The sequence below is a fragment of the Humulus lupulus genome, chromosome 1 (genome assembly GCF_963169125.1).
Source record: "Humulus lupulus chromosome 1, drHumLupu1.1, whole genome shotgun sequence".
NCBI lineage: Eukaryota > Viridiplantae > Streptophyta > Magnoliopsida > Rosales > Cannabaceae > Humulus > Humulus lupulus.
Genome location: NC_084793.1, coordinates 303,723,015 through 303,749,436, shown reverse-complemented (window position 1 = coordinate 303,749,436; position 26,422 = coordinate 303,723,015). Strand labels below are relative to the sequence as shown.

Here is a 26,422-nt window from a genome sequence, read left to right as displayed (position 1 = left end):
AATCATATGCTGACTTATCGGCAAGCTGCTCTTGATATAGTTGAGTTCAATGATGCTGATAATGCAGGATGCGAGGATGATAAAAAGTCTACTTCAAGCTACATCTATATGATGGCTGAAGGTGCTGTTTCGTGGAAAAGTGTCAAGCAGACACTCACAGCCTCATATACAATGAAGGTAGAATATATGACGTGTTATGATGCCACTTGTCAAGCAATATGGTTGCAGAATTTCATTTCACCATTTGGTGTGGTAGACTATTTCGAGGTTGCTGAAACTATACCGTGACAACTCCGCAACTGTAGCTTTCTGTAAGAACACTCAAAAGTATTTCACGCTCAAATCAGATTGATATAAAGTACTATTTCGTTAAAGAGAAAGTTGTTAAATCCCTTATTACTATTAATTACATGCCTACCACTAGCATGTTAGCAAATACACTTACAAAAGGCTTACATATATGTGTGTTTGCAGAACACGTTACCCGCATGAGACTGCTAGGAGCCTATCTTGTTGAAATCAGTAGGAGTTTGTTATTTTGTGTATTAAACATGCTAGTATTTTGTATGGATTACTTATGACTTGTATTTATGAAACATGCATAATGATATTTATAGTCACTTTTTATTGTTGTTATCATTTATATATATATGTATATATATTGTTGTTTGTCCAAAAGGAGATGAATATGCATGGTCTCAATTGTTGTACTACATGTTTAGTTTAATGATTGTTATTGTATTTGAATGTCTCCAAAGCCCAATCATGTGTAATATATGTATCATGTGGATATGCTATTATGTATGAATTTATTTTACTGTCTTTGTGTGATAAATAATATTGTGGTAATTTGATTATTCTATTATCTAAGTAGAAAAATGTTAGAATTATTATATAGACTAATATAATTACAAAAATAATCTTATAATCACGTAGTGCCTACTAATTCTTAATAACTATAATAAAATAGTTAACACTTACTAATTACATTTGAAGCACAAAATAGTACCATAATGATCATAGATTGACTCATTAAATCATAATCCACCATCACTAAGAATATTGTGGAGATCTTTCCTACAAATCCTAACTAACCCAACTGTATTAGCTGTCAACTAATCTTGGCAGCCTATATATATGTGTTGTTGTCTTTCATTTTAGGGGTGTGAAAAAAGGAGCGTGAAAAAGAAAGTGTGAAAGAAAGAGGAGAGAAGTTGTATTGAGAGAAAGAGAGAATACAGAGAAAGAGAATTTGAGCTTGTGTATTGTGAGGACTGAGAGAGAAACACAACTGTTAGAAAGTGTTTGAGATTAGAAACTTAGAGAGAGAAAGGTTCTTGGGAGTCCTAAATTGCTTGTTCTCAACTGTAATTGTATTCAGAGATATTGATGATGATGATAGTGGATCAAACAGGATGTAGGCCAGATTGATCTGGTTCGAACCTGTATAAAAATTCTGGGTGTTCTTCCTTTATTTTTCTGCATTTAACTTTTGATTACTAACATTTCCTTATAACTAATCTGATATATTAGTTATTGCAATTGTTTATGTCATTGCTGATTAAATTCTAAGAGTCTTGATCACAGAAAACATAAGAGTTTTCCTACAATATCAGAGCCAGGTTACATGATCAAGAGGAGAGATCAAGATTCAAAGCTTCCGCATAAAGAATTGTTCAAGAACAGAATCAAGAAAGTATGTCAACAATGGCAAAGTTTGAACTGGAGAAATTCGATGGCACCAATGATTTTTCCTTATGGAGAGAGAGTTTAAAAGGTATCTTAGTGCATCAAAAGGTGGCTAAAGTGCTCGGAGATCAAAAGCTTTTGGCAGAGAAGAAACCAGAAGAAATCGCTGAAATGGAGGAGATGGCTTGTTACACGACCATCATGTATCTTTCTAATGGAGTAAGAAGGAAATTAACTTCAGAAAAGACTGCAAAGGGTCTTTGGGACAAGCTGGAACAATTGTACCTGAAGCCATCCATTTCGAACAAAATAAATCTTCTTGAAAGATTATATGGTTTTAGAATGAACTCCTCTATCTCTTTAGATGAAAATATTGATAAATTTAATGAGATTATTGTTGGTTTGGCTAATATTGAACATAAGGTAGATGAAGAAAGTCAAGCAATTATCTTGCTCAGATCATTACCAATTGCCTATCAAGAAGTCAAAGCAGCAATAAAGTATGGCAGAGATGTGATTGCTTTGGAGGATGTTCTTGGAGCTTTAAAGTCGAAGGAGTTCGAGATACAACTTGAGAAAGAAACCAGGAAAGATGAGGCTTACTTTGTTCGAGGAAGAAATCTAAAGAGAGGCTCATCCAGAGGAAATCAATCACACCATTCAAGGTCGAAGTCAAGAGGGAAAGACTCAAGACAGTGTTATCACTGTGGGAAAACTGGACATATTAGGAGATTTTGCAATCTGTTAAGAAATCAACAAGGGTCCAGATCAAACCAGGACCAGAGAAGACCAATCTACAATCAATTTCATAATGAAAACAAACACGAGCAAGGAATGAAGTCTCATAATGATTCTGCAGCTGTGGTAGAAACCAAAGATGACTGCTCATCAGGAGGAGAACTTTTCTCAATATCTGAGAAATCAGATATCAAAGAGTGGATCCTTGATTTAGGATGCACTTACCATATGTGTCCTAACTTAGATTCATTTTTTGATTATAAAGAAACTGATGGTGGTAGAGTACTAATGGGGAATGATGTTTCTTGCAGGGTAATTGGTCTAGGAAAGGTGGCAATTCGACAGTTCAATGGAGAGGTGAAAGTGCTCAACAATGTGAGACACATACCCGAATTGAGAAGGAATTTGATATCCTTGGGAGCTCTTGAAGATGAAGGATATGGCTACAAGTCTTTGAATGGGAACCTAAAGAGAGTCAATGTACTGTATGTACTAGAAGGAGAAACTGTAGCCATTGCTGAAACATCTCTAGTTAAGACTCAGGAAACTGAGATGCATCTGTGGCACCAACAAATGGGGCATATTAGTGAGCAGGGGCTGAGAGAGCTTCACAAGCAAGGGAGCATAGACAAGTTGAAGACTTGTGCATTACCTTTCTGTGAAGCATGTGTATTTGGAAAGCAACACAAGATTAAATTCACAACTGCTACACACAATACAAAGAAGGTTTTGGAGTATGTTCATGCGGATTTGTGGGGGCCAAGTAGAGTTCCGACTCATTCCTGTAAGTTTTATTTCTTATCCATTATAGATGATTTTAGTAGATGTGTTTGGACATATTTGCTTAAGACTAAAGATGAGTGTCTAGAGAAGTTTAAAATTTGGAAAAACCAAGTAGAAAATCAAACAAATCTTAAACTTAAGACACTTAGAACTGACAATGGATTAGAATTTATAAATAATGAGTTTGATGATCTATGTAATGAGTATGGAATCACAAGGCACAGAACTGTAGTTAGAACCCCACAACAGAATGGAGTGGCTGAACGCATGAATAGGACCTTATTGAATAAAGTGAGATGTTTGCTTATTAGTTCTAGTCTAGGGAAGTCATATTGGGGAGAGGCTTTAGCAACTGCTAGTTATCTTATAAATAGAAGCCCAAATCGTGTTATACAACTTAAGACCCCATATGAAATGTGGTATGGTAAGCCTCCTAGTCTTAAACACTTGAGAGTTTTTGGTTGTGCAGCATATGCACACCAAACAAAGGACAAACTAGAAGCTAGATCCTTTAAGGGAATTTTTCTTGGATACCCTTTAGGCACAAAAGGATATAGAATTTGTTTGAATCAAAATGGTAGGCCTAAGGTCATAATTTCAAGAAATGTAGTGTTTAATGAATATGATTTTCCTCACTTGAAAGCCGAGAAAGGTTGTGATGTTTATGGTGCAGGTGCATTGAAAAATAATGATGACTTGACTGAGTTTGAGATAAATCTGAAAGGATATGAACCAAAAAATGAGCAAAGCAACGCACCAGGTGAAGATTATACTGAAGATCAATCAAACCAGTCCACAGATTTAACAGGATATCAGCTAGCAAGGGATCGTGTGAGAAGAGAAATTCACCCACCTGCAAGATATGCTGAGGCAGACCCGATAGCCTATGCTTTGGCTATAGTTCAAACAGGTGACATACCAGACCCATTAAGCATAGAAGAAGCTACTTCAGGAAAATACAAGAAGGAGTGGAATCAAGCTATAAAAGAAGAGATGGACTCTCTGAACAGAAATGACACATGAGAATTGGTGGAAAAACCAGATAACAAGAAGGTGATGGCTTGCAAGTGGATTTTTAAAGTAAAGGAAGGAGTAACACATGAAGAACCAGTGAGATTTAAGGTCAGGTTAGTGGCTAAAGGCTTTACTCAGGTGGAAGGAATTGATTACACTGATGTGTTCTCACCTGTAGAAAAGTATAAAACCATAAGACTGATGTTATCTATGGCTACTCAACAAGATCTGGAGGTAGAGCAGCTAGATGTAAAAACAACATTTCTAAATGGTTATTTGGAAGAAGAGGTCTACATGCATCAACCACCTGGATTTCAGGTGGAACAAGAGGGAAAGGAGCTTGTATGCAAACTGAAAAGGTCCTTGTATGGCCTTAAACAATCTCCACGACAATGGAACAAGAGATTCAACAATTATGTCCAGGAAATTGGTTTCACAAGATCAAAGTTTGATCACTGCTTGTACCATAAGCATCTTGAGGAATCAACAAGAGTATATTTACTGCTGTATGTAGATGATATGCTCATCATGGGCAAAGACAAAACAGTGATAAAGGGAATCAAAGACAAGCTTAAAGAGGAATTTGAAATGAAAGAGCTCGGGCATGTTAAAAAGATACTTGGGATAGAATTGACAAGAAACAGAAAAGATGGGATTCTGAATCTTAAACAAGCAAGTTATATTCAGAGGGTACTTCAGAGATTCAACATGCAGGATTCTAAGAGTGTGTCAGTACCTCTAGGAGGACAATTTGTACTTTCAAAAGATCAAAGTCCAAAGACTATCGAGGAGACAAAGGAAATGGCAAAAGTCCCTTATGCTATGGCTCTTGGATGTTTAATGTACATCATGGTCAGCACTAGACCAGACATAGCACATGCTCTAAGCATTCTTAGCAGGTTTATGTCCAACCCTGGATTAGAGCATTGGAATGCTCTTAAGTGGTTACTTAGATATCTAAAGGGAACTACTGAGATAGGACTGAGATACAGACAGATGGATCAGAAAGTTACACTTGAAGGTTTTGTAGATGCAGACTATGCAGCAAGTAAGGATACAAGGAGGTCAACTACTTTATATGTATTCACAACAAATGGAGATTGCATATGTTGGAAGTCCCAACTACAGTCACTAGTGTCACTATCAACAACTGAAGCTGAGTTCATGGCCACCACCGAAGCATTCAAAGAGGCAATATGGTTACAAGGAATCTTAAAGGACCTGAAACTTCTCAAAGGCAAAGCTACTGTGTACTCAGATAGTCAATCATCGATTCATCTATGTAAGAACCCGGTTTACCATGAGAAAACCAAGCACATCGATATTAGACTATTTTGGATTAGAGAGAAGATTGAAGAGGAAGTAGTTGAGCTGGAAAAGGTGAAAACAGAAGAAAATCCTACTGACATTGGTACTAAGGTGTTATCTGTAGGCAAATTCAGGCATTGCTTGGATTTTCTTAACCTTAGTAACTAAGCAAGGATTTTATAGTCCACTATTGGAGTCAAAGACAACTTTGCTGAAGCTAGGATTTGAAGAAAAGAGGTGGAATTTGTGGAGATCTTTCCTACAAATCCTAACTAACCCAACTGTATTAGCTGTCAACTAATCTTGGCAGCCTATATATATGTGTTGTTGTCTTTCATTTTAGGGGTGTGAAAAAAGGAGCGTGAAAAAGAAAGTGTGAAAGAAAGAGGAGAGAAGTTGTATTGAGAGAAAGAGAGAATACAGAGAAAGAGAATTTGAGCTTGTGTATTGTGAGGACTGAGAGAGAAACACAACTGTTAGAAAGTGTTTGAGATTAGAACCTTAGAGAGAGAAAGGTTCTTGGGAGTCCTGAAGTGCTTGTTCTCAACTGTAATTGTATTTAAAGATATTGATGATGATGATAGTGGATCAAACAGGATGTAGGTCAGATTGATCTGGTTCGAACCTGTATAAAAATTATGGGTGTTCTTCCTTTATTTTTCTGCATTTAACTTTTGATTACTAGCATTTCCTTATAACTAATCTGATATATTAGTTATTGCAATTGTTTATGTCATTGCTGATTAAATTCTAAGAGTCTTGATCACAGAAAACATAAGAGTTTTCCTACAAATATAAACTCAATAGACCCAATATTCCTCTTAGGGTAGGGTAAAAGTGCTTGACATTTAGCATAAGGTGGTTTTGGTAAGTGTTTGCTCTCCATAGGTGAGAGAATCAATGCCCAACAATGAAAGTATGTACAACCTAAATAAAATATTTTATATTGGTCGATGAGCATTAAAATTATTGTTGGTTGAATCTAATTTGTGATTCCCTAATGCTCATAATGTGATTCTAAAACTAACAAAGATAACATATAGTTTTTAGGTAAAAAAATTAGGCTATTACAATGGCACTTCGTTCTTGCACCAAACGAACAGGTATTGGCCAAAAAACAATATTTAAGCGACTAAATTCAAATTAATCTCGTGTTAATTTGACTTCTAATGATCATTATTTTCATTAAATGCAAATAATATATATTGAATTTTTGAAAATTATACTATACTTTTCCTTTTTCTTTTGCTCTTCACCTAGCTTTCCTCATTTTCATCCCTTCTTCAAACTTTTCCCTTTTCTTACCTCCGCAACGAATGCCATATCCCAGAAGACATCACAATCCGAAAGCTTGCAGATAACAAATCGAACCATTGGAGATATATGAAGACATTTTGATGAAACCAAATAAAAAAATAGTAGTTCTTAGCTCCGAACACATCCAATATAATTTGTGCCAAACCTCATTCACTCTATATATTAGGTAATACAAGACTTAAAATATCAATAACTCATATGATATTTTCTGCTCAAGAAGCTAATATCCAACAAAACCCTAAAAGTGCTTTTAATTATGCTTTAAAAGAGCCCAAAAATAGATTTTAAAGGCCTAGCCAACCAAGATCTTAGTTGATTTCATCATATGATTAAGCACTAAAAATTTACATACATAATATTAAGAACTCATACAAGATTTAACACACACTTATGTATAAAAACTAAAGCATATAAAATTGAACTGGAATTAATATATTACTCCCCAATTAATATAGGATTAATTATTATATAGTCCAAGACTAATTAATCTACTATTGGCGATTGGGGCCGGTCTGGTGTAGTGATTTCTCCTTCTCCTTTACTTCATCACTCACACTACCCTGCGTTTTGTCGTACTCTTCACATTCCAACAACAACAAACAAAACATGTTTGAATTTCCCTAATGATTATTTATTAAAGTAATAATCACTCCGTAATAAATTCTATAATCAAATTCTACATACCAGAATGGTTCTGCTGATCATCAATAACTCGATCATTTTGGGACTTGAAAGACTGTTTGTGGCCATAGGTTCCACCAAATCCTTCTTCATCACACCTTGTAGAATAAGCTTCTCCAAAGGAACGTGACATCGCGTCTCTGATTAGTATATAAAACATTATTAATTACCAATTTCACCAAAACGACATCGATCAGTACTTTAATACATAAAGCTAATTTATACGACAATAACTAGTGCTTCAAGTTCAAATTTCAAAACCCAATATTGGTACGTATATATATATATTCTCATCACCCAGCTTTGTCATTAGTGTTCTCTTCCTTCCCTTTGTCCATATCGCTATGATGATCTGGTTCCCTAGAAGCAGAGTGAGCAGTGGCTTGTCTGAGTCCGATCACAGAGGCTTTCCGACCAAATAAGGTGCTGGTTGGCAGAGGTGGTGAAATGATATTTCTTAGACTACCGTTGATCATGTTCCTTTGCATTATTCTTGATTTTTTTAGAATACTCTACTATGAAAATATATATATGTATAAAAAAAGTTGAATAATTCTTCTTTGATGGATATCATATCGAGGCCGATTCTGATATTTGCTGTGATGACACGTAATGATTAATGGTAACTTGGTATGGTAACGTGTCTGTCTTACTATATATGGGCTTTACGTAGCACATGCTTGTCCCTTCTGCACCGTTTGAATCAAAATACATGGTGAACTATAATAAACTGAGATGAGCCTTATCTATATCAACTACACTACAAAAATATACTAGTTTCATAGCTAATGAGATAATCTTTTATATTAGGTTTAAGCCAAGTGTCACATGGTTGGAAAATTGAACTGTTGAGCTTGAAAAAAATTGAATTTGATCTTATGTTATATCTCTTCTATATAATAAGTGGGTAGATAAATAAAATTTTTGGATTTAATGGTTTTTTAATTTTTTTTAATGTTAATTTTAACGAAATATTCTTCTATTTACTAGAACATTTTTATATTTTACGGTACTTTGTAAATACTTAAACTTAAAATAAAATAAATTAAATAATTAAAAAAAATTAAAATATCATATTTTTGAGATATTTTACATAATTATTTTAAAATAATAAATAATTAAACAAATTAAAATATGATATTTTTTTAGATATTTTACAATAATAATTATTTTAAAATAATAAATAACTAAACAATTAAAATATGATATTTTTGAAATATTTTACAATAATAATTATTTAAAAATAATAAAATCATACATTTTATAACTTAAATAAATTTAATTAAATTTAAACTCACTCATTAGAATAATATCATATTAAACATATAATATAATTTACTGTGAATTAGTAACAAATTACTTTTTTTTAAAAACTAGCAAGTTCACTTATAATATTTAATATTACACCAAATATATAATATATAATCTTTTGTTGTCACTCTAAAATTAAAAAATTAGAACAAACATAAACTTAAACAGAAATAAATAAATTATTTAATTAAAATATGATATTTATTTCAAAATTTATATGACATTAATATAAATTTAATAAAAATAATTAATAAATTCTATAAATAAAACTAAGCAAACTAGTATTCCACGTTGCTTGTATCTAGTATATATCGCTTCTATATAATAAGGGTGTAGATAACGGAAATTCTTGATTTTAACGATTTTTTATTTTTTTTAATGTTAAATTTAACGGAATATTCTTACATTTAATAGAATATTCTTATATTTAACGGTAGTTTGTAAATACTTAAACTTAAATAAAATAAAAATAATAATTACAAAATTAAAATATGATATTTTTGAGATATTTTACAATGATAATTATTTAAAAATAATAAATAATTAAACAAATTAAAATATGATATTTTTGAAATACTTTACAATGATAATTATTTTTAAAATAATAAATAATTAAACAAATGAAAATAAGATATTTTTGAGATATTTTACAATAATAATTATTTAAAAATAACAAAATTATACGTTTTATAACTTAAATAAAATTTAATTAAACTTAAACTTAAACTTACTCATTAGAATAATATCATATTAAATATATAATATAATATACTATCTGTACGCCTTGATTTTCCCACGGGCTGATTAGCGAGCTGAGATACGGCCTAATCATGACTACCACGTGGACATCCCCAAACCCGGAGCTGCCGTCATAAGGTCCTACCTCCTTAGCTCGAGGTAACCTAAGGGTTCATCAAGATTGCTTAAGGACTAAGTCTGGACTCTGAAGACCGCAGGTCGAGGGAAGCATCCAGCTCGCGGTACGAGCTGGAGTTGGAGGCTGTGACCTTTTATAAAGTCAATCACGTAAGATAAACGTGCATATATCAGACATCACGTGTCTGATATACCCCTGACTTCTCGGACATGCAGCAGGAACGTGCGTATTTAGACACCCACGACTGGGTTGGGTCGTGCGGCCCATTATCCCCTTACCTATTGATTTGACCACACTAATGTGTCAGGTTTAGGAATTAATCATGAATGTCACAGAGTTGACATTGTAACGCCCCAAACTCCAGGGACCGTTACGGTGTGCCTTGTAAACAGTGCTAAACTCGTTAACCGAGTCATTTGGCCAAAATCGTGAACTAAGTATGATTAGCGGTTTAGGGATTAAAAACTTTGGTTAAGATGTAACGTTTCACTAGAACGTTTAATATATACATTGGGATCCCGAAAATAAAGTTTCAGAGTCTATTACAGAAAATATTTATAACAGGTCAGTCTAAGTGGCAAAACAGGGTTCAATCCTAGTTCCACTTTAAACCTCGGCCATGGTGGACGAGCAGCCGCATATGTACGCATCATCACCTAAGCTCTTCAACTCAAGGATGGTCCAACTTCCTCTTGCCTTTACCTGCACCACATAGCACCCGTGAGCCGAAGCCCAGCAAGAAAACATAACACTATACATAAACATTATCAAATGATTATCATTATAATCACACTGAGCGTAAAGCTTTCAAACCAATGAGTGAACATCACATGATTCAAGTGGGAGAGTGGCTGCTAGGTAAGCCACTAGCCTCCAAGCTCTTATTTCATTCATCGACCCTCAAGGTCGGTCGGGCATTAATGCTCTTTGAGTCATTCAATGCTGATAGTCGATTAGATCTAATCTTTGTTGGCTTGCGTGATACACGCTAAGGCCGTTCTGACTAATGAGTCAGCGCTATGTGACCAGTGTCCAGTATCACTGCCGAACCTGACTAATAAGTCACAGCTTCACAGTTGATACTAACACCTTTGCCAATTCTGACTGATGAGTCAGTGCAACGTGACCAGTGCCCAGTACCACTGCCGAACCTGACTAATGAGTCACAGTTGATACTAGCCCCTTTGCTAAATCTGACTAATTATTCAGTACCATGCACAAGTAAGCAATGCTATCAATATGTATCATATGCCAGTTATCCAAGAATAGGGCATTCAACATGCTTACTAAACAGTTGCTAGCATAATTATGATCACGCACAAACCCAGAGACTCAAGCTCTGACTAATCTCATATTTATCATTCATGGCATGCCCTAATCATATGTTTCTCGTGCATCACATGCATCACACTTAATCATCCAGCATGCCTCAATAATAATCATATGCAAATGGGCAAGATTGCCAGTCATTCATTATGCTATTAATGTTTACATTTAAACATCCAACATGCATCAATCATAGCCATGCATGTCACATATGGGGTGCAGTTTTCTTACCTCAAAGTCGAGCTAGAACGATTAAAAGAACGACCCTTGTGAACGATCAACTTTTAGTCCTTTAGCGGTCACCTAGTCATAACCAAATATAAGGTATCATCAATAAAAATGATCAACATAAGTTCCCAAATCAATATCTAGCCTCCGGGACATCAATCCCCACTTAACCGGGTACTAGGTGCAACCCCGAGGCCTAACGCTTGAATCCCCAAGCTAAAAATACCATTTTGGTCAAAATGGCCTTAAGGGCCGCGGCCCTCCCCTGCTGCGCCGCGGCGCGCCTCCCAGACAGAGACCACCCTCCCTGCCAGACGCCTTGAGCCGCGGCGCACCACAGCCATGCCGCGGCTCAATACCCAATTTTGCCCAGAAAACTCAGCACGCACACTAGACTTTCCCCTGCGTTTTCCCTTGAAACCAGCCCTTGAAACCTGTCCCAAACCTCAACCTAACACCCAATTCAACCACCAAACATCCTCTACAACTCACCCTCATCAAAACCCAAAGTAAACATCACCCAAACTTCCATTAATTCAAACTTTCTACAAGAGATTCACAAGTTAAAAACTAAAACTCAAAACAGAGTATGAACCAGAAACTTATGGCTAAACTCACCTCAAACACGGTTTTGAATCCCCTTTAATGGATGAAACAAGTTCCCTAGCTGCCACCTTTGATTTCCTAGCTCAACTCCTCAAGATGGCTCTCAAAATTCAAAGAAAGGATGAAGGAAGAACTTGTACGGGAAGAAAGGAGAAGTGATGAGGATAGGCTCTGTTTTATTCTATTTCCACAGCCTTCTAAACTCTCAAAAGCTGATATAAATCCTTAAGGTCAAAAGACCATAATGCCCTTAAGCCAAATAAATCCCTCTAAAAGCTTCCGAGGGTAAAACCGTCCTTTCCCGCCTATCTCGTTAATTATAATTAACGCTCTCCAATTCCTGCTATTCTCAATATTCTCAAACACCAATAAATCATATCCCATTACCCTTTAATTCCCGGTAATGCTCTAATCACTAAATTTACCCCGAGACTCACCCCGAGCCCCGAACTTAAACCCGTTATGACTAGACCGAACACTTACATCTCATGATCGTCTCATGTCGATTAGCTCGAACCAATCCACCTTATAATGTGGCTATATTAATTAATCACAACCATGCACCCGAAATATACAATTACGCTCACAGTGGCCAAATTACCAAATTACCCTCATAATTAACATATGAACCCATATGCATGCATTCACCATCATATAATAATATAATTTACGTAAACATGCATATAATCATTAAATACTACAATAAAACAATTATGGCCCTCCCGGCCTCCTAATCAAGGTCCTAAACCTCATTAGGAAATTTGGGGCATTACAACTATCCCTTCCTTACAGAAATTTCGTCCTCGAAATTTACTCAACAGCTCGGAACCAGAATTCCACACAATTGACACAAATTCCTTAGGTCATTTCCTTGACCCCACTATTTCAATAGTCTTACCTTAACCCAAGGTACATTATGCTCAACAGAATCCTCATTACTTATGTCACAATCTGAACTGGCTATTCCTTACTGGAATACTTAACATAACCTTCAGATCCTCATAACTCAACTCATAGGTTCCTTCGGCCTATGCCCACTGCATAGAAGCACATAACTCACTGTATACAACTGCCAGTGCCAAAAGTAAAACTGATCCAGAGTTACCCTATTAAGACCCAATCAGGATCCAACTGCTGAAACAAATTAGGGCTTAACTTGTCTTAATTCCTCATTCCTTTCCCCATAGTGATACTTTAGAGAAAATTCATTCCCCTACCTGGAATTCCACATTCCTACCGTTCAGTTCAATAATATTTCCCATTTATTCCAAGAAGTGATCATCGAAGATTCAAGCTCCAACAATCTCATAACTCCCCTGAACCACCTCAGGATCCAGGCATATATATATTTCCTCACTTATCTTATAAGATGTTCCTCCCATAATAATTGGATAACCCTCTCTCTCTGATGTACCACCAGTCTGAGAGTGATAGTCTGTACTAAGTTCCATTTATATATTCATCGCCTTCTAACTCTTCCAAAACTTGGAAGTCACAATAAAGTCTTCATCTGATAAGATAGACCTTGAGTTCACGAAGGCTCTCTATCCTTCTCACAAGGAGACTCAAATAATGATCAGCTGTACTATCCACCTATCCTTACTGATATAATAACTCACTTGGACTACCAGTCCACAATGAATTAATGTCCATTTCATACCGATCCATCAACCTGGGAATCCCACCGCAAAACTCACCGCGATGCTCACTCATTCCCATTATGAAATACCCAAAGGCTGTAATGGCCTTGCTGTTTCCTGATACACTGTTTTGACCTGCTAACAGGTAAGAGCTTTACACATGCCTCGATATATGCCTCTTCATCTCAGGCCATCACTATAAAGTTTCCATATCATGCTACCATTTCACGATGCCTGAATGAAACGAACAAAATAATAGCATGAGATTCATCCAGAATCTCTCAGTTAATCTCAAAGTCCATCGGATCCTAAGTCCAATCTCTATATCACCATAAATTCATGTCTGTCATCATACCACCTTTAGCTAATCCAGCTAAAGCTTTCCATTCAGCCTTGCCCATCTGTGGCTCACTTAACCATCTTTCCTTTTGATCTTTCTTGAGATAATAATCTCAAACAAGAAACTGGCCATCTGGCCCACCAAACTCTTTAATCAACATAGTGCATAGGCAATCACTTTTCCTCTATCTCTAGGATGTCATAACAATCCACTAACTAATCATGGTCTATAAAAGACCCAGCACTTTCTCCCCAAGACACTCTTCACTCTTAGCAATTCTCCGCAGAGAAAACACCACTATGCCATCGTCCAAGACGATCACAAATCCCATTCAAGTCTACCCTTGAATGCACTATTCATTTGATTCACAAACACTTAACATCAAACCAATTCTCAAGACATATTCAGCACTCGCAGTGCTCAAATCTGATACCAGCTCGATCTTTTACATTATTTTCTCACTCTGATCTCTAACTGGTCTTAACCAGATCCAAGATCCACCTTAAAGGATTCCATTTTACTCAGCAACTAACCCTTTAATTCTTATAATTCCACTGAGCCACTCAAAACAAGACTTACATCTGATTCTATTTCTGACACTACTCCAATCATTATTCTAGTCTCTTTTCATAAAAAGAAGCCCTAGCAGACCACCTGGAAAGACATTTAAAACCCACAGACTAACTCAGTCTGTCCTGATCTCACTGGTACGATTCAAGTGATATCCACCACGCTGGCTACGAGTTCCATGCATCTCCTTGCACAAACTCTAGCTCTCTCATCCGATATCATAAACATATCAAATCCATGCACAACATGATATTATATAATCTCTTGTTGTCACTTCCAAATTTAAAAACTAGAACAACATAAACTTTAAAAAAAATTATTTAATTAAAACATGATATTTATTTGAAATTTATATAACAATAATATAAATTAAAAAAAAAATCAATAAATAAAACTACATAAACGTGCCTGAATGTTGCTTGTATCTAGTCTATGTATGAGAATAATATGATAAGTAAGAGAGATTTTATTAGTAAAAAAAAAGTGAAAAAATTGACATGTTTGTTTTATACGCCCCCGATCCCATTTCCATTATATATATATATATATATTTCAACAATATAATAATAATAATAATAATAATAATAATAATAATAATAATTCAGTAAAATTAAGAAATTAACCGTAAGCAAAAAAAATAAAAATTAATTGATTTCTGAATAAGCATTTCTGTTGAAATTAAACAAGGTTTGAGAGTGGAAAAAAATTGTCTTACATGCAAAATTAAATAGTATTAGCGGCGGTAAGGTCCGCCGCTAATACCATCAGTGTCCACTGGTAATTTAAATTAACGGCAGTGATCCGCCGCTACTACCCTGTTGTTAATTATTGGACGCTAATAATACTTATTAGCGGCGGACTGACACACCCGCCGCTAATAATTTTTTTATTATACTTTTTATTATTAATTTAAAATAAAATATTATTTATTAAATTTAAATATTTTTAAAACTAATTCATACTAAATTTTAATAAAATAACCAATTAATTAATTTAAACATAATTAACATTAAATTAATATATAATTTTAATATTTATCAAACTAACTAATATCGCTATTGTCATTAAAAATAAATACACTGTTAATTTAATCAAAATACATAAACTATAATAACTAAATATAATTATTAAGGTTAATATTGTAATTATCCTCATCTTCAACATTTTGCGTGGCTGCGGCGGTGGCTGTGTCTGTAGCGGTGAAAGAATATAAGACTGCTGTGAACATCGTCTAAGCGTGAGGTCCCCAAACTGATCCTGAGGCTGTGGCTGTATCGGGGTGAATAAAAAATATTGCTCTTGTTGCTGCGACCCAAGATTTATCAATCGTCATCTACGATGATATAAGAGAGTATAAGAAAGGGAAGAAAAAAGAGTAACTGTCCTAATCTATCATTTTAAATTTTTTTATTATTTTAAATATTTTATGATGTCTTATGAGAAGTATTATTCTTGGACAAACTTGAGTTTTATGATCTCTTATTACTTAATTAATTATTACTATAGTTAACAAAAACTATTTTTGTATTCATGGTAAAATTTATTTAAATTTATCTTATGTTATTTAATGATAATTTATGTTATTTTATAACCACTTCATTTTTTCGTAAATTATTTATGATAATTTATATACAACTTTTTTAATATATATTTTATAATCATTATAAAATTAAATTATTTTTCTATTTATAATTAATAGGATTGTTTTAGCAAAATGGTTTATTTTAGGACAAAATTATAATTATAGAAATAATAATATATTGCAACCACTTAAATAGCCTTCTATTAATAGGTAATATAATAAAAATAAAATAAATATTAAATCATGACTATTGTTCATAAAATATGTCACCAAATATATCAATTTTTGTTGTGATAGTACTAAAATCGTCATACTTTTAAAATTAATTTAAATTCGTCATACATAATATAATATTGTATTTGAATATTGCAATTGTAAGTTAGGTTCATTATACTAATTTAATCATATATAGATAAACAAAACAAGCTAATATATTTTTCTGAGAATAAGAAAAGTGTCTTTCTAAATAATTTCCTTTTTAAAGTTTTTGTTTCATTTATATAAATATTAAATAACTTTATGCTTGTAGGCTGTAATAATAATACATAAATCATATTCTTATACAAAGATTATTATTTGATTTCATATGTATATAAATAATTTACAACAACTTTCTTTGAAATAAATACAAATTTAGCAACTTTTATTTATTTCAAAGACAACAACAATACATATATCAAACTCTGAACAAAGACTAATAATTACATTAATGTAAAAATAAAATTATCATTAGGATAAAGAGAAAAAAAATGCCAAAATGCTAATTTCACAGCATCTATATTTCATTTTCAATGTCATTAACAATTTACAAAATGACAACAACAACAGTAACAATTTACAACAGCACAATATGAAATAATTAAATAAAGAAATAAGGTGATTCCCAAAAATTATGTTAATTTAAATGCAAAATTGCCAATACCCAAAATTCCCAGTACCCAACATTTTCATATACATACATAATATATATACTAACCTTACAAATGACAAAGTCAGAGGCCAATCAGCGTGGGTCACTAGCGCAAGGTCGGAGTCGTGGATGGTGAACGCCTTGTGGTTGTTGGGTCACTGGTCGGAGCTGTGGTGGGTCACTGTCGGAGGAGAGAAGTCTAATGCAACGTTTGAAAAGATAAGTGAGAGAAGGAGAGAGGGACGGACGGACGAACAATTTGCAAAATTTAAAATATGTAAGATTATTAGCAGCGGACTACCAGCTTTTAATAATGGTAAGTCCGCCGCTAATAAAAAATATTAATTTTTTTTTTTTTTCATATTTACACATTATTAGCAGTGGACTAGGGAGCTGTATAATACAGGCGAATTGAGTACGCCTCTAATTATTCCGCCTCTAATATTAGATTTTCTTGTAGTGACATATATATATATGTGAATGCACTCTTAATGATTACTACTTATAGATAGTTACTTTAATATTAATCATTGGATTAAGATCAATGGTCCATATATATAGTTGTTAATTAATATTTCTAAAAATAAATTTTGTTTTTTTTTTCAAATTTTTTGAAGGGTTACCTGATGAAAAACGTGTATTTATTATGAAAATATAATATTGTAAACTTTTCATTTTTCAAATGCATGTCAATTTCTAAATATAGATATCGTCTCTTATTGGTTGGAAACAACATTAATTATGGCAAAAAAAAAACTAAATTTGAAATTAATGTAGAAAAAAAATATTTACCTGTTGGTGACTTGCTATACCAAGTCACTATGTTGCCACACTATCATAATTGTTAGTACCCATTTATGTGTAGAGTCTTCTATATATATATAACTTAAATTATACTTGTGTGTCAATGTTCTTTATGATAAAAAAAAGTATTGAAACTAAAACATATGAAATTCAAACTAAAATAATTTATAACCGCATGTCGTGTTCAATCCCGAAAATGAAAGAAAAAAACATTAAGGTGTCGTTTGGTTGGAGGGAATAAAAATAGAAGAATAGAAATGAGAATGAGAAAATGAATATGAATTTAATTAAATAAAAATTAATATAAATAAAAAAATTATTAAAATTTTCCAATCTTGTAGTGAAATGAACATTCATTCCATTTTAAAATAATATTATCATTCTACCGAAAATGAGGAAAAATCATTTAATTGGAATGACATTCCAATACTTTAAAATGCAATCAACAAACAAAAAAATAAAATAAACATTGATTTATTTCAATTTTATTCTATTAACTCCAACCAAACATCACCTAAGAGCTATATAAAATAATATTTAATATAAACATTTATTTAAAATTGATATATTTTACCTACTTAACGAAGAAGAAAGTCCACTAAAAAAAAGGGAAGAAGAAAAGATTTGCTTTTAGTGTAAAAAAGACTCTCAAATAATACATGACAAGACATTTACACGTTAGAAATTTGATTAAACATGAATAAAGTATAAAGTGTGCTAATCTCATATTAATCGATCTTTAAATCAATAAAAGTGCTTTATAATAGTATTAGCGAGTGCACTTAATAATATGATTGGATAAACTTCCACAAACGTGTGACATGGGCGTTAAGGTATGATAAAAATTGTCTTCCATAAAACAAACATCGATCATAGCCAAATATTAAAAATAGTCCTTTTAGTAAATTTTGATTCTATTACAATATACCACGATGAGTTTTCATTATTTAAAATTCTTTTATTATAATTTAACTATCAACATTATAAAAATATATATTTCAAAATATATACAAGTAAATTATCATTCATTTATTGATATCTCAATGGGTTAGGAAGTCGATTATTCATAATATTCATAACAATAAATACGTCTTTAGAATAACTGTATCAACTAGTTAAATAAAATTATTACCAATGTTAATAACTGATGGACTAAATGGCATAACTTTTTATTTTTTCTCTTGTATGAACCATTTTTTTTTTTTTGCAAACATATTAATACCTACAAACTTTATAAATCCTTTGTTTTAATTAGTATCAAGTTGGTCATCAAGTACCATGAAATCCACTATAAAATAGTATTTTGGATAACTTATCTAGACATAGATATGCTGCTCAAAAAAGAAAGTTAGTGTTTATTTTTGTGAAATAGTCATTTAACTTTTGAGGTTGCAAATGAATGACAAAATAAAATAAATAGGCATGGCAAAATGAGACGGTGAGGCAAGGTGAGACGGGGCCCAACCCGATGAGTCGTCTTTGCCCTGATAAAAGCGGGGAGGAATTCAAGACAGGGCGGGGTGGGGCAAAAGTATTTGTGGGGCAGAAGCGGGGCGGGACAAACCCTCCCTATTTACATGCCTAAAAACAAATCCACATAGTAGAGATGCAAATTTGTATTTTTTTTCTTTGACAAGATCTACCTCGAGGTATAAACAAAAATTCATGTTGTGAACATTTAATAACCTATTTATGTATAATATTTCATAATTTTAATTTATAAATATGTTATATTTATTTTCTAGAATATTATTTTCTTCAACTTCTTCAACAAATATTATTTATAATAGGTGTTTTTGGTTAGTAATTGCCATTTTTGTAGCTTATTTATGTTTCGAAGCTTAATCATTAATGTGTTTGTGGTTAATTTTTGGGTATGCTTTTTTTCTTAATTTTTTTTCTTTTTCAGTAAATGATTACTAATGTTTTTAGTAATTGAGGTGTTATTTGGTTGAAGAAAATGAAAATAGAGTAATATGACTCAGAATGAGAAAATGGATAAGAATAGAATAAAAAAATTGATAAAAATTATATATTAGAAACACATTATGAGCATTATAATCATAAATTAAATTTAACAACAATAGTCAATGCTAATGCAATAATCAAGATCACATTTTATTAAGGACATTAATTACACAAAAATAGAGATATCTCCTAAGTTTGTCATTGAGTCTCCAATGCTCATCTTTATCCATTTGAATCAGCCCAAAACAACACACAACATCAAATGTAATGCTAGAAAGAGCTTATGAAGAGCAAACCCTTACCAAATAACACCTTACACTTAATTACCACTACATACACCATATGTATTATGCCCTATGGGTTTTAGTGGGCTAATTTGGCTCATTATGATAGATGTGGTGGACTATAGTTTAATGGGCCAACCATAGTCATTAAAGTGCCACCATGTGCCTCTAATGCAATTAGTGAGTGTCAACCATCTTATTATGACTATTGTCAATTGATAGACACTTCAGTTAATGGTTGTGATTATGGAATAATGTTTGTGACTATATTAGCCCATATAATAATTCTAACAAAAAAATTATCATTTTTTTTAGTCTTGCATTGGAATTGTCTTTCCTCTCGTCTTCAAATAGAGTAGTCATTCCACCAAAATGGTGAAAAAACCATTCCATTATAGTGACATTCTTATACTCTAAAATGCAACTAAACAAATGAATGCAATGAATTGATTCATTCCCATTCCATTCCATTACATTACCACTAACCAAACATCACCTAAGTGGTTACGGGTCACTAATTGAAATGTGGTTTTTACCTTACTAACATATTACTGCCTTATTATTGCAATCATTAATAACCGAAACTATTATGTTGTTAGTTAATTAACAGGTAGTTAACATAACGTGATTTCCATATTTCAGAAGAAAAAAATATTTATATTCATAATCAACTCAAAAATAGATTGTAAGCCTCAATTCTTTTAATTGAATTGCAAATCGATTAATATTATTCTTGGGTAACACAAAATCGATCAGAATTATAAATTCAAAACTAAATCTTGCAGGGTTTAGTTCATTAAGATGTAAAAAAAATATGAACTAAAATAATTGTTGGAGACATAGACGAAGCAGAAAAGACATCGATGAAAATTGTCATTACTATTTCTTGAATTTGTGTTGAATTTATTATTTTTTTTCTTTTAGATTTTTTGTTTTGTTGCATACTTGTAAGCTTTAAAGCACTCTAAAGTTGAAAGAAAAAACAAATGGTAACTAGTAACTATAATAGGATTTCTAGATTTTGAAAAATCAATTTAATATTTAAGATTTAACCCAAAAGTCAATATATATTCCGTTAAATATTTATAATATTATGTTAAGTTAACAAAATAAACCATATGAGAATAATGTTCAAATAATTTGTTGCATGAATAATTGTTATTTTTATATGCGTAGAAAATCACTTATTTGAATATTGTTTTTAGTATTATAAATTTTTCAGAATTTAAAAAAAAAAAATTCAATGCTATAAATAACTATAATATACACCGTCATAAAAAGATATTGAACGATAAATACTTCAAAAACTAAAATATAAAAAGAAAGTGTACTAGTGTACCTATGTTTTTGAGTGCGGTGGAGAACAACCTAAACTATGTACTATTTTTCTTATATTTACTAAAAGAAAAAATTAAGGGCGAAAAGCCCATAACACGTGTGCGGTGGCGAATGTGGGAAGGACTGTGGGGGCCGGTGAGGCCGAGGTTGGAGACTGATGAGTCAGCACTTGGTGTGATGACAAAGCAAGAACAGAAGGCCTTATTTTATATTCATTCATTCATTCATTCAATTCGCATTAAGATAATTACGTAATATGGTCTCCAGATGGCGGGACCACCCGACCGTTGCAGCAGCGTGTGACGTTATCAATCTTCTCCCACACCACTCTCCACTCCACACCCATCGAAACAAAGCTCAGCAATGGATTAGATTTCATCGACTAGATCCATTCCTCCAACACACGTCAAATTCGTCAGCTTTGGTCTCCCAAAAAAACCACACACAAATCTCCACCAAACCTAATAACACACCCTCACTTCTCACCACAACCCCTTCCAGCCCTGCCCTGCCCTGCCCTGGCCACACCCCACACCACAGCCTTCTTCTGCCAAATCTCAGAGTCCTCCACATCACACCAAACTGTTCAAATGATTTCCCTCCCTCCCTCCTTATCCGTACTACTATTAGTATAGTATATTATGTTATATTATTATATATGTGATTTGCACTTAAACCATTTTTGTATTTGGTTCGACTGTTCAAGTAAGCCACACCCAATTATGCAACTTGGATTGAGCATTGAACCATCCTTTTCATTCAAGAATTGTGTCTGAGGACTGATGTGTTTACACTCTCTGATTATCCAAGTTTTACTGCAACTATTTATTTTTATATATATATATATATAAATGCCTGTGTATTAAGCTTTCACGGGCAGTGAAACTGTACCAATGCTTGGTAGTACATGTGCTATCAGTACCCTTGTTCAAATTACGGTCCACAACATTGATTTGATAATATGATGATGTTTAAAAGTTATATGTAACAAGAATTAAAGGTGTACAGTTTAAATGCTGAATTCATTTATAGATATGGGCACATAAAAAGAAAGGGAAAAAAATGAACAGAAAAAAAGTAGCGGTTTGAGTTTTTGAGGATTGATCATAAAAGAGAAAGACTATTTAAGCAAAAAGAAAAAGGTATGTGGTCAGCCATTTATTTAATTTTAGGCAATTGAGAGTGAATACCGAGGTAATTTAAGGGAAGGGAAGGTAAGGTAGATAGGGGTGTTACCTTACCATATGGGGTCCAATATTTTTTCTAAGCAATTGGGAAAGAAGGTTACGCTCAGAAACGAGGACTGGTTTGTATTTATACGAGCAGTAGTGTTTGAAGAAGACGCATACCAAACCCCACAAAGTGCATTCTTTGTTCTAAAAATGGGGCCCCTTTGGCAAAATCAAATTTCTAAAACACTCGAAACGTTCTTTCCACGATGACCCCCGAATGGTCACAATCAGTCGGACAATGAGCAGAGCATTATGCAGCAGACCACTCCTTCGTTGTCATCCTCTGGCCCATTGATTCATGCAGTCCAGACTTGGAAAACTGGCTTGGTTTTCTTCCCAAGTCATCTATGTTTAGCAAGAGATGAAAATGTAATATCTGTCAATTGAGAGAGAAAGAGAGAGAGAGAGAGAGATTGTGTATGTGATTGATGAACGAAAGGGACATGCATTAAAACCACAATCAAGAGCATGGAGAAGAAAAAGGCTATAATTAACAATTGGAATAGATTACTACTATTACTAGTCATTTTCTCCTAGAAGGGTTTCAGTGAATTTGACAAGGAGACCTCAACTATATACACATCTAATATTCAATGAAAGGGCTATTTGGAGTTGCAGATTACTTGTAATTGCTAAATGGGTTTTCATCAAAAACCAATTACAGGGAGCTATCTGGGTAATAATGACATAATTCATATGTCATATATCTATCTGTGGTCTATGGTCTATGGTCTGTGGTCTTTAATTCATAGAATTTATGATAGTTTTGAGTGTTCTGTAAAATTGCAGATTGACAGACTTGGCCCTGCTAGCAATATAAATGGTGTCACAACTCACAAGCAAGATATTGACAAAGGAGCTTTAGAAGAAGAATAAGTGAATAAATAAAGTAATCTTTAATCATATACCAAAGCTCAATTTTTTTAGTCAAATAAAAGCTAAATATTCATAGCAAAACTAAACCCATTGATTCAAATGTACATGCAAAATTACAGACACAAAGAGGGAAAGCACCTTCTTCCTTCCCCTCGAGTTTCAATTCCTTTTCTACAATTAGTCATATTCAAGATTCAAATCTATAAGAAAAACCCCAATAAATAAAAAAGAGAAAAAAAGGAAAAAGAGAAAAGAGAAAAGCCCACTATAACGTTAAGAAAGTTGAGAAAAAAAAACTAGACAAACTACCAAATGAACAAAAGCAAGTTCTGTCCCAAAAATCTTCAAAAGGCTCTGATAATGCAGTACTTTAATGCAAGATCGAAATCAGAGTTACTGTGAGTTCAATAAGCATGACCGCGTTTGCATATCTGAATCAATAAGAAGCATCGAACAAAGAACATCAATGGCGGCTAATAGGTATTGCCATGATTCCACACCAGAGATAAAAGACCTGGTAAAAGAACCAGTGGCCCCAATTGAGGAAAAAAAACCCATCAACGCCATGACGAAACGGTCAAAAGAGGGACATCGTTCCATGCCAATGATAGAAACGCAGGTGAAGATTCAACCAGAGAAAATAAAGAACTGTAATTATAGTTCCATAAAAGGATCTTAGCCTGACTCACGGCGTAATGACTGAGGTTCACCGGTTGAAACTCACAATCTTCCATTAAAGTTTTCCATTGCTTTCTATCTTCCACTCGTTCTCTCTTGGTTCCCGGCTCCTCTGGCCCAACCACGCAGCCAATTCGACGGCCAAACAAAACCCTTTCAACTTGAAGCCTTTCCCGCGAGTCCCGGCTTAAGTTAGGCTCCAACGATTCGAACACGGCCGTGTAGTACCTCAACGCGTTCTTGAAACGAGTCATGAACCCAACTTGGTTCAAGCTAGCTTCGTATTCACCCAAAGTCAAAATCTTCGGGTTCAGCGATTTAGCTAATCTGAGAGCACTCTGTACCGCCATTGGAGTCTCATCTAAGAGGTTATACAATTGTAACATGAAATTCACTGCCAACACCTCGTCCTCTTCGACCCTGAAGCTTGACTCGTTCAGTTCACTAATCGGTGTTAGAATCGGTTCGAACTCGAAATTTAATTCCAGAAGCTTCGCGAACTCGCAGAGACGATTACCGGTGGCGACCAGAGACGCCGCCGGTGTTCTGCCGAGGGCCAGAGCTGGTATGCCAGATAACCTAATCTTACTCGGCTTTCCGGTGGACCGTGTCGCTAGGGCCTGTAAAAGGGCAGCCCACTGAACCCCTTGAACGATACCGAAGTCCACTATATGGATCTTACTCGCTCTATCAGTGGCTTCGAGTATCGCCTGGTTCGCGGTCAAATGGGCAAATTTGGAGTATGGACAAGCGTCGTTCAAAGCTTTGTAAGGGAGTGTGAAATCTTCAGAAGAAGCACTCTCGTACATGGTGGAGCTTTTATCCGCTTGTAGAGAAACTCTGTTATACAGTGCCTCGGCGAAGTGAAAAGTGACTCTCTCAGTCGGATCTCCTTGCTCTGACACCGATTCCTTAAGCCGAATCAATGATTTGACAGCTCGTTCGGGTTCGGCCTCAGTGAGTCGAGCACAGTCAATTAGGGCTTTCAAAAGCGGTGGCGCTGACTCGATTTCCGGCGAGCTAGTAGACACACCGCCGCCACCGATAACGTCGTTCCTCCGTACGCTGTGCGACGGAGGATTGGTCGATTTTGAGTCCTTCGATACCATTGGCGGAGACGGAGGAGCTTGGGGTGGGATCCATGGCGAAACCTGAGGCTGAATAGGGTTAGGGCTCTTCTGGCTTTCGGTGAATAGAACTCGGTTGAGATCCGAAGGTGAAGAGCAAGGGACACTGAGTCGACTCGGGCATGCGGTGAAGGGATCAGCACCGTAGAGAACGAAATCCGCATTGCTTTGCCACGCGTCACAACCAGAGGGAAGATTGGAACTATCCGTTGAATCTCCGCCGCCCATTATGCTATCCATCCACTCGTCCGACTCAAACTCGCCACCAGGACCGGCGCCGAAATCTGAAAATCGAAACCCAGTGTTGTGGTGGTCCATGTGAGGAAACTGAAAACCGGGTTCACCGGTATCCGAACCACCGGTGACTAGAAATGGATCGGGAAAGCCAGAACCCGCTAACCCATAACCACCCAAATTCGGAGCATTAGACATGGTGGTGTGGTGAGTAGTAGTAGTCCATGGGTTAAGAGAGAAGGGACTGAGACCAGTGAGTTGCTGCTGCTGATGGCTCTGCTGTTGCTGTTGCTCTTGCTGCTGTTTCTGCTTTATCACTTGTTGAGCTATTGCCATTAGATTACCACTGTCCGTACACATATATGCCATTCTCCGGCCAACCACCGCCGGAAAAACTCTGCACTCACATTACCCAAAACACATCATCAGTCAAAAACGTAGTAGTAGTTCTAGTATGGAGAGCTGTACTGGTGAAGAAATAAATTTCAAATTACCCCAAAAAAAAAAAAGAAAAGAAGAAAACTTTGAACAAATGGATCGAACTTACTCTGATATAACCCAGCTATAGAGAGAGAGAGAGCGAGAAGAGGAGAGAGAAGGGGGAAGACGATTTCAGAAGTGCAGCTATTTAAAGAACAAAAGCTCTTCACTCTCAACTGGGATGGCTGATAAAAAAGTCCGTGGAAATGAAACTAAAGGGTCCCACTTTCTTTCCTCATACTCATAACAAATATTTTTATTTATTTTTAAATTATTTTTATTTAATAAAAATCAAAACTTTGAATGATGAAAACACTATTAATGTAATATTATTTATGTACCCTCCTGCCAATACTAATAGACACTTTTATTTTGGCCTGCTGGTATACTCCTCTTCACTCTTCAGTCCCTCCCTGTGTATTTTGCAGTTGAGGGCCGCTTGCATGACGTGGCACCCATATAACAGTGGGCCCCGCTTTCT

The 26,422-nt window shown here is 34.5% G+C and overlaps 2 protein-coding genes across 2 annotated transcripts; both read right to left on the bottom strand.

Moving 5' to 3' along the window:
• Positions 1-7,142: 7,142 nt before the first annotated feature.
• Positions 7,143-8,028, bottom strand: LOC133780960 (uncharacterized). The gene is made up of 3 exons (XM_062220280.1): positions 7,828-8,028; positions 7,534-7,670; positions 7,143-7,426 (listed from the first exon to the last, which is right to left on the bottom strand). Exons 1-3 carry the CDS (start codon positions 8,016-8,018, stop codon positions 7,341-7,343), a joined length of 414 nt encoding a protein of 137 aa, XP_062076264.1. The 5' UTR covers positions 8,019-8,028; the 3' UTR covers positions 7,143-7,340.
• Positions 8,029-23,495: 15,467 nt separating this feature from the next.
• LOC133812618 (SCARECROW-LIKE protein 7) lies at positions 23,496-26,157 on the bottom strand. The gene is made up of 2 exons (XM_062246406.1): positions 26,009-26,157; positions 23,496-25,858 (listed from the first exon to the last, which is right to left on the bottom strand). The coding sequence occupies exon 2, from the start codon at positions 25,828-25,830 to the stop codon at positions 23,980-23,982; it is 1,851 nt and encodes a 616-aa protein (XP_062102390.1). The 5' UTR covers positions 25,831-25,858; positions 26,009-26,157; the 3' UTR covers positions 23,496-23,979.
• Positions 26,158-26,422: the final 265 nt, after the last annotated feature.

What these genes read in the sequence shown, in the direction of transcription:
- LOC133780960 (XM_062220280.1), bottom strand. Translation starts at nt 8,018, where the DNA reads ATGCAAAGGAACATGATCAACGGTAGTCTAAGAAATATCATTTCACCA. An exon ending in AACACTAATGACAAAGCTGG is followed by an intron (nt 7,671 to 7,827) that starts GTGATGAGAATA and finishes TATACTAATCAG; the next exon opens with AGACGCGATGTCACGTTCCT. An exon ending in TGATCAGCAGAACCATTCTG is followed by an intron (nt 7,427 to 7,533) that starts GTATGTAGAATT and finishes TGGAATGTGAAG; the next exon opens with AGTACGACAAAACGCAGGGT.
- LOC133812618 (XM_062246406.1), bottom strand. Translation starts at nt 25,830, where the DNA reads ATGGCATATATGTGTACGGACAGTGGTAATCTAATGGCAATAGCTCAA.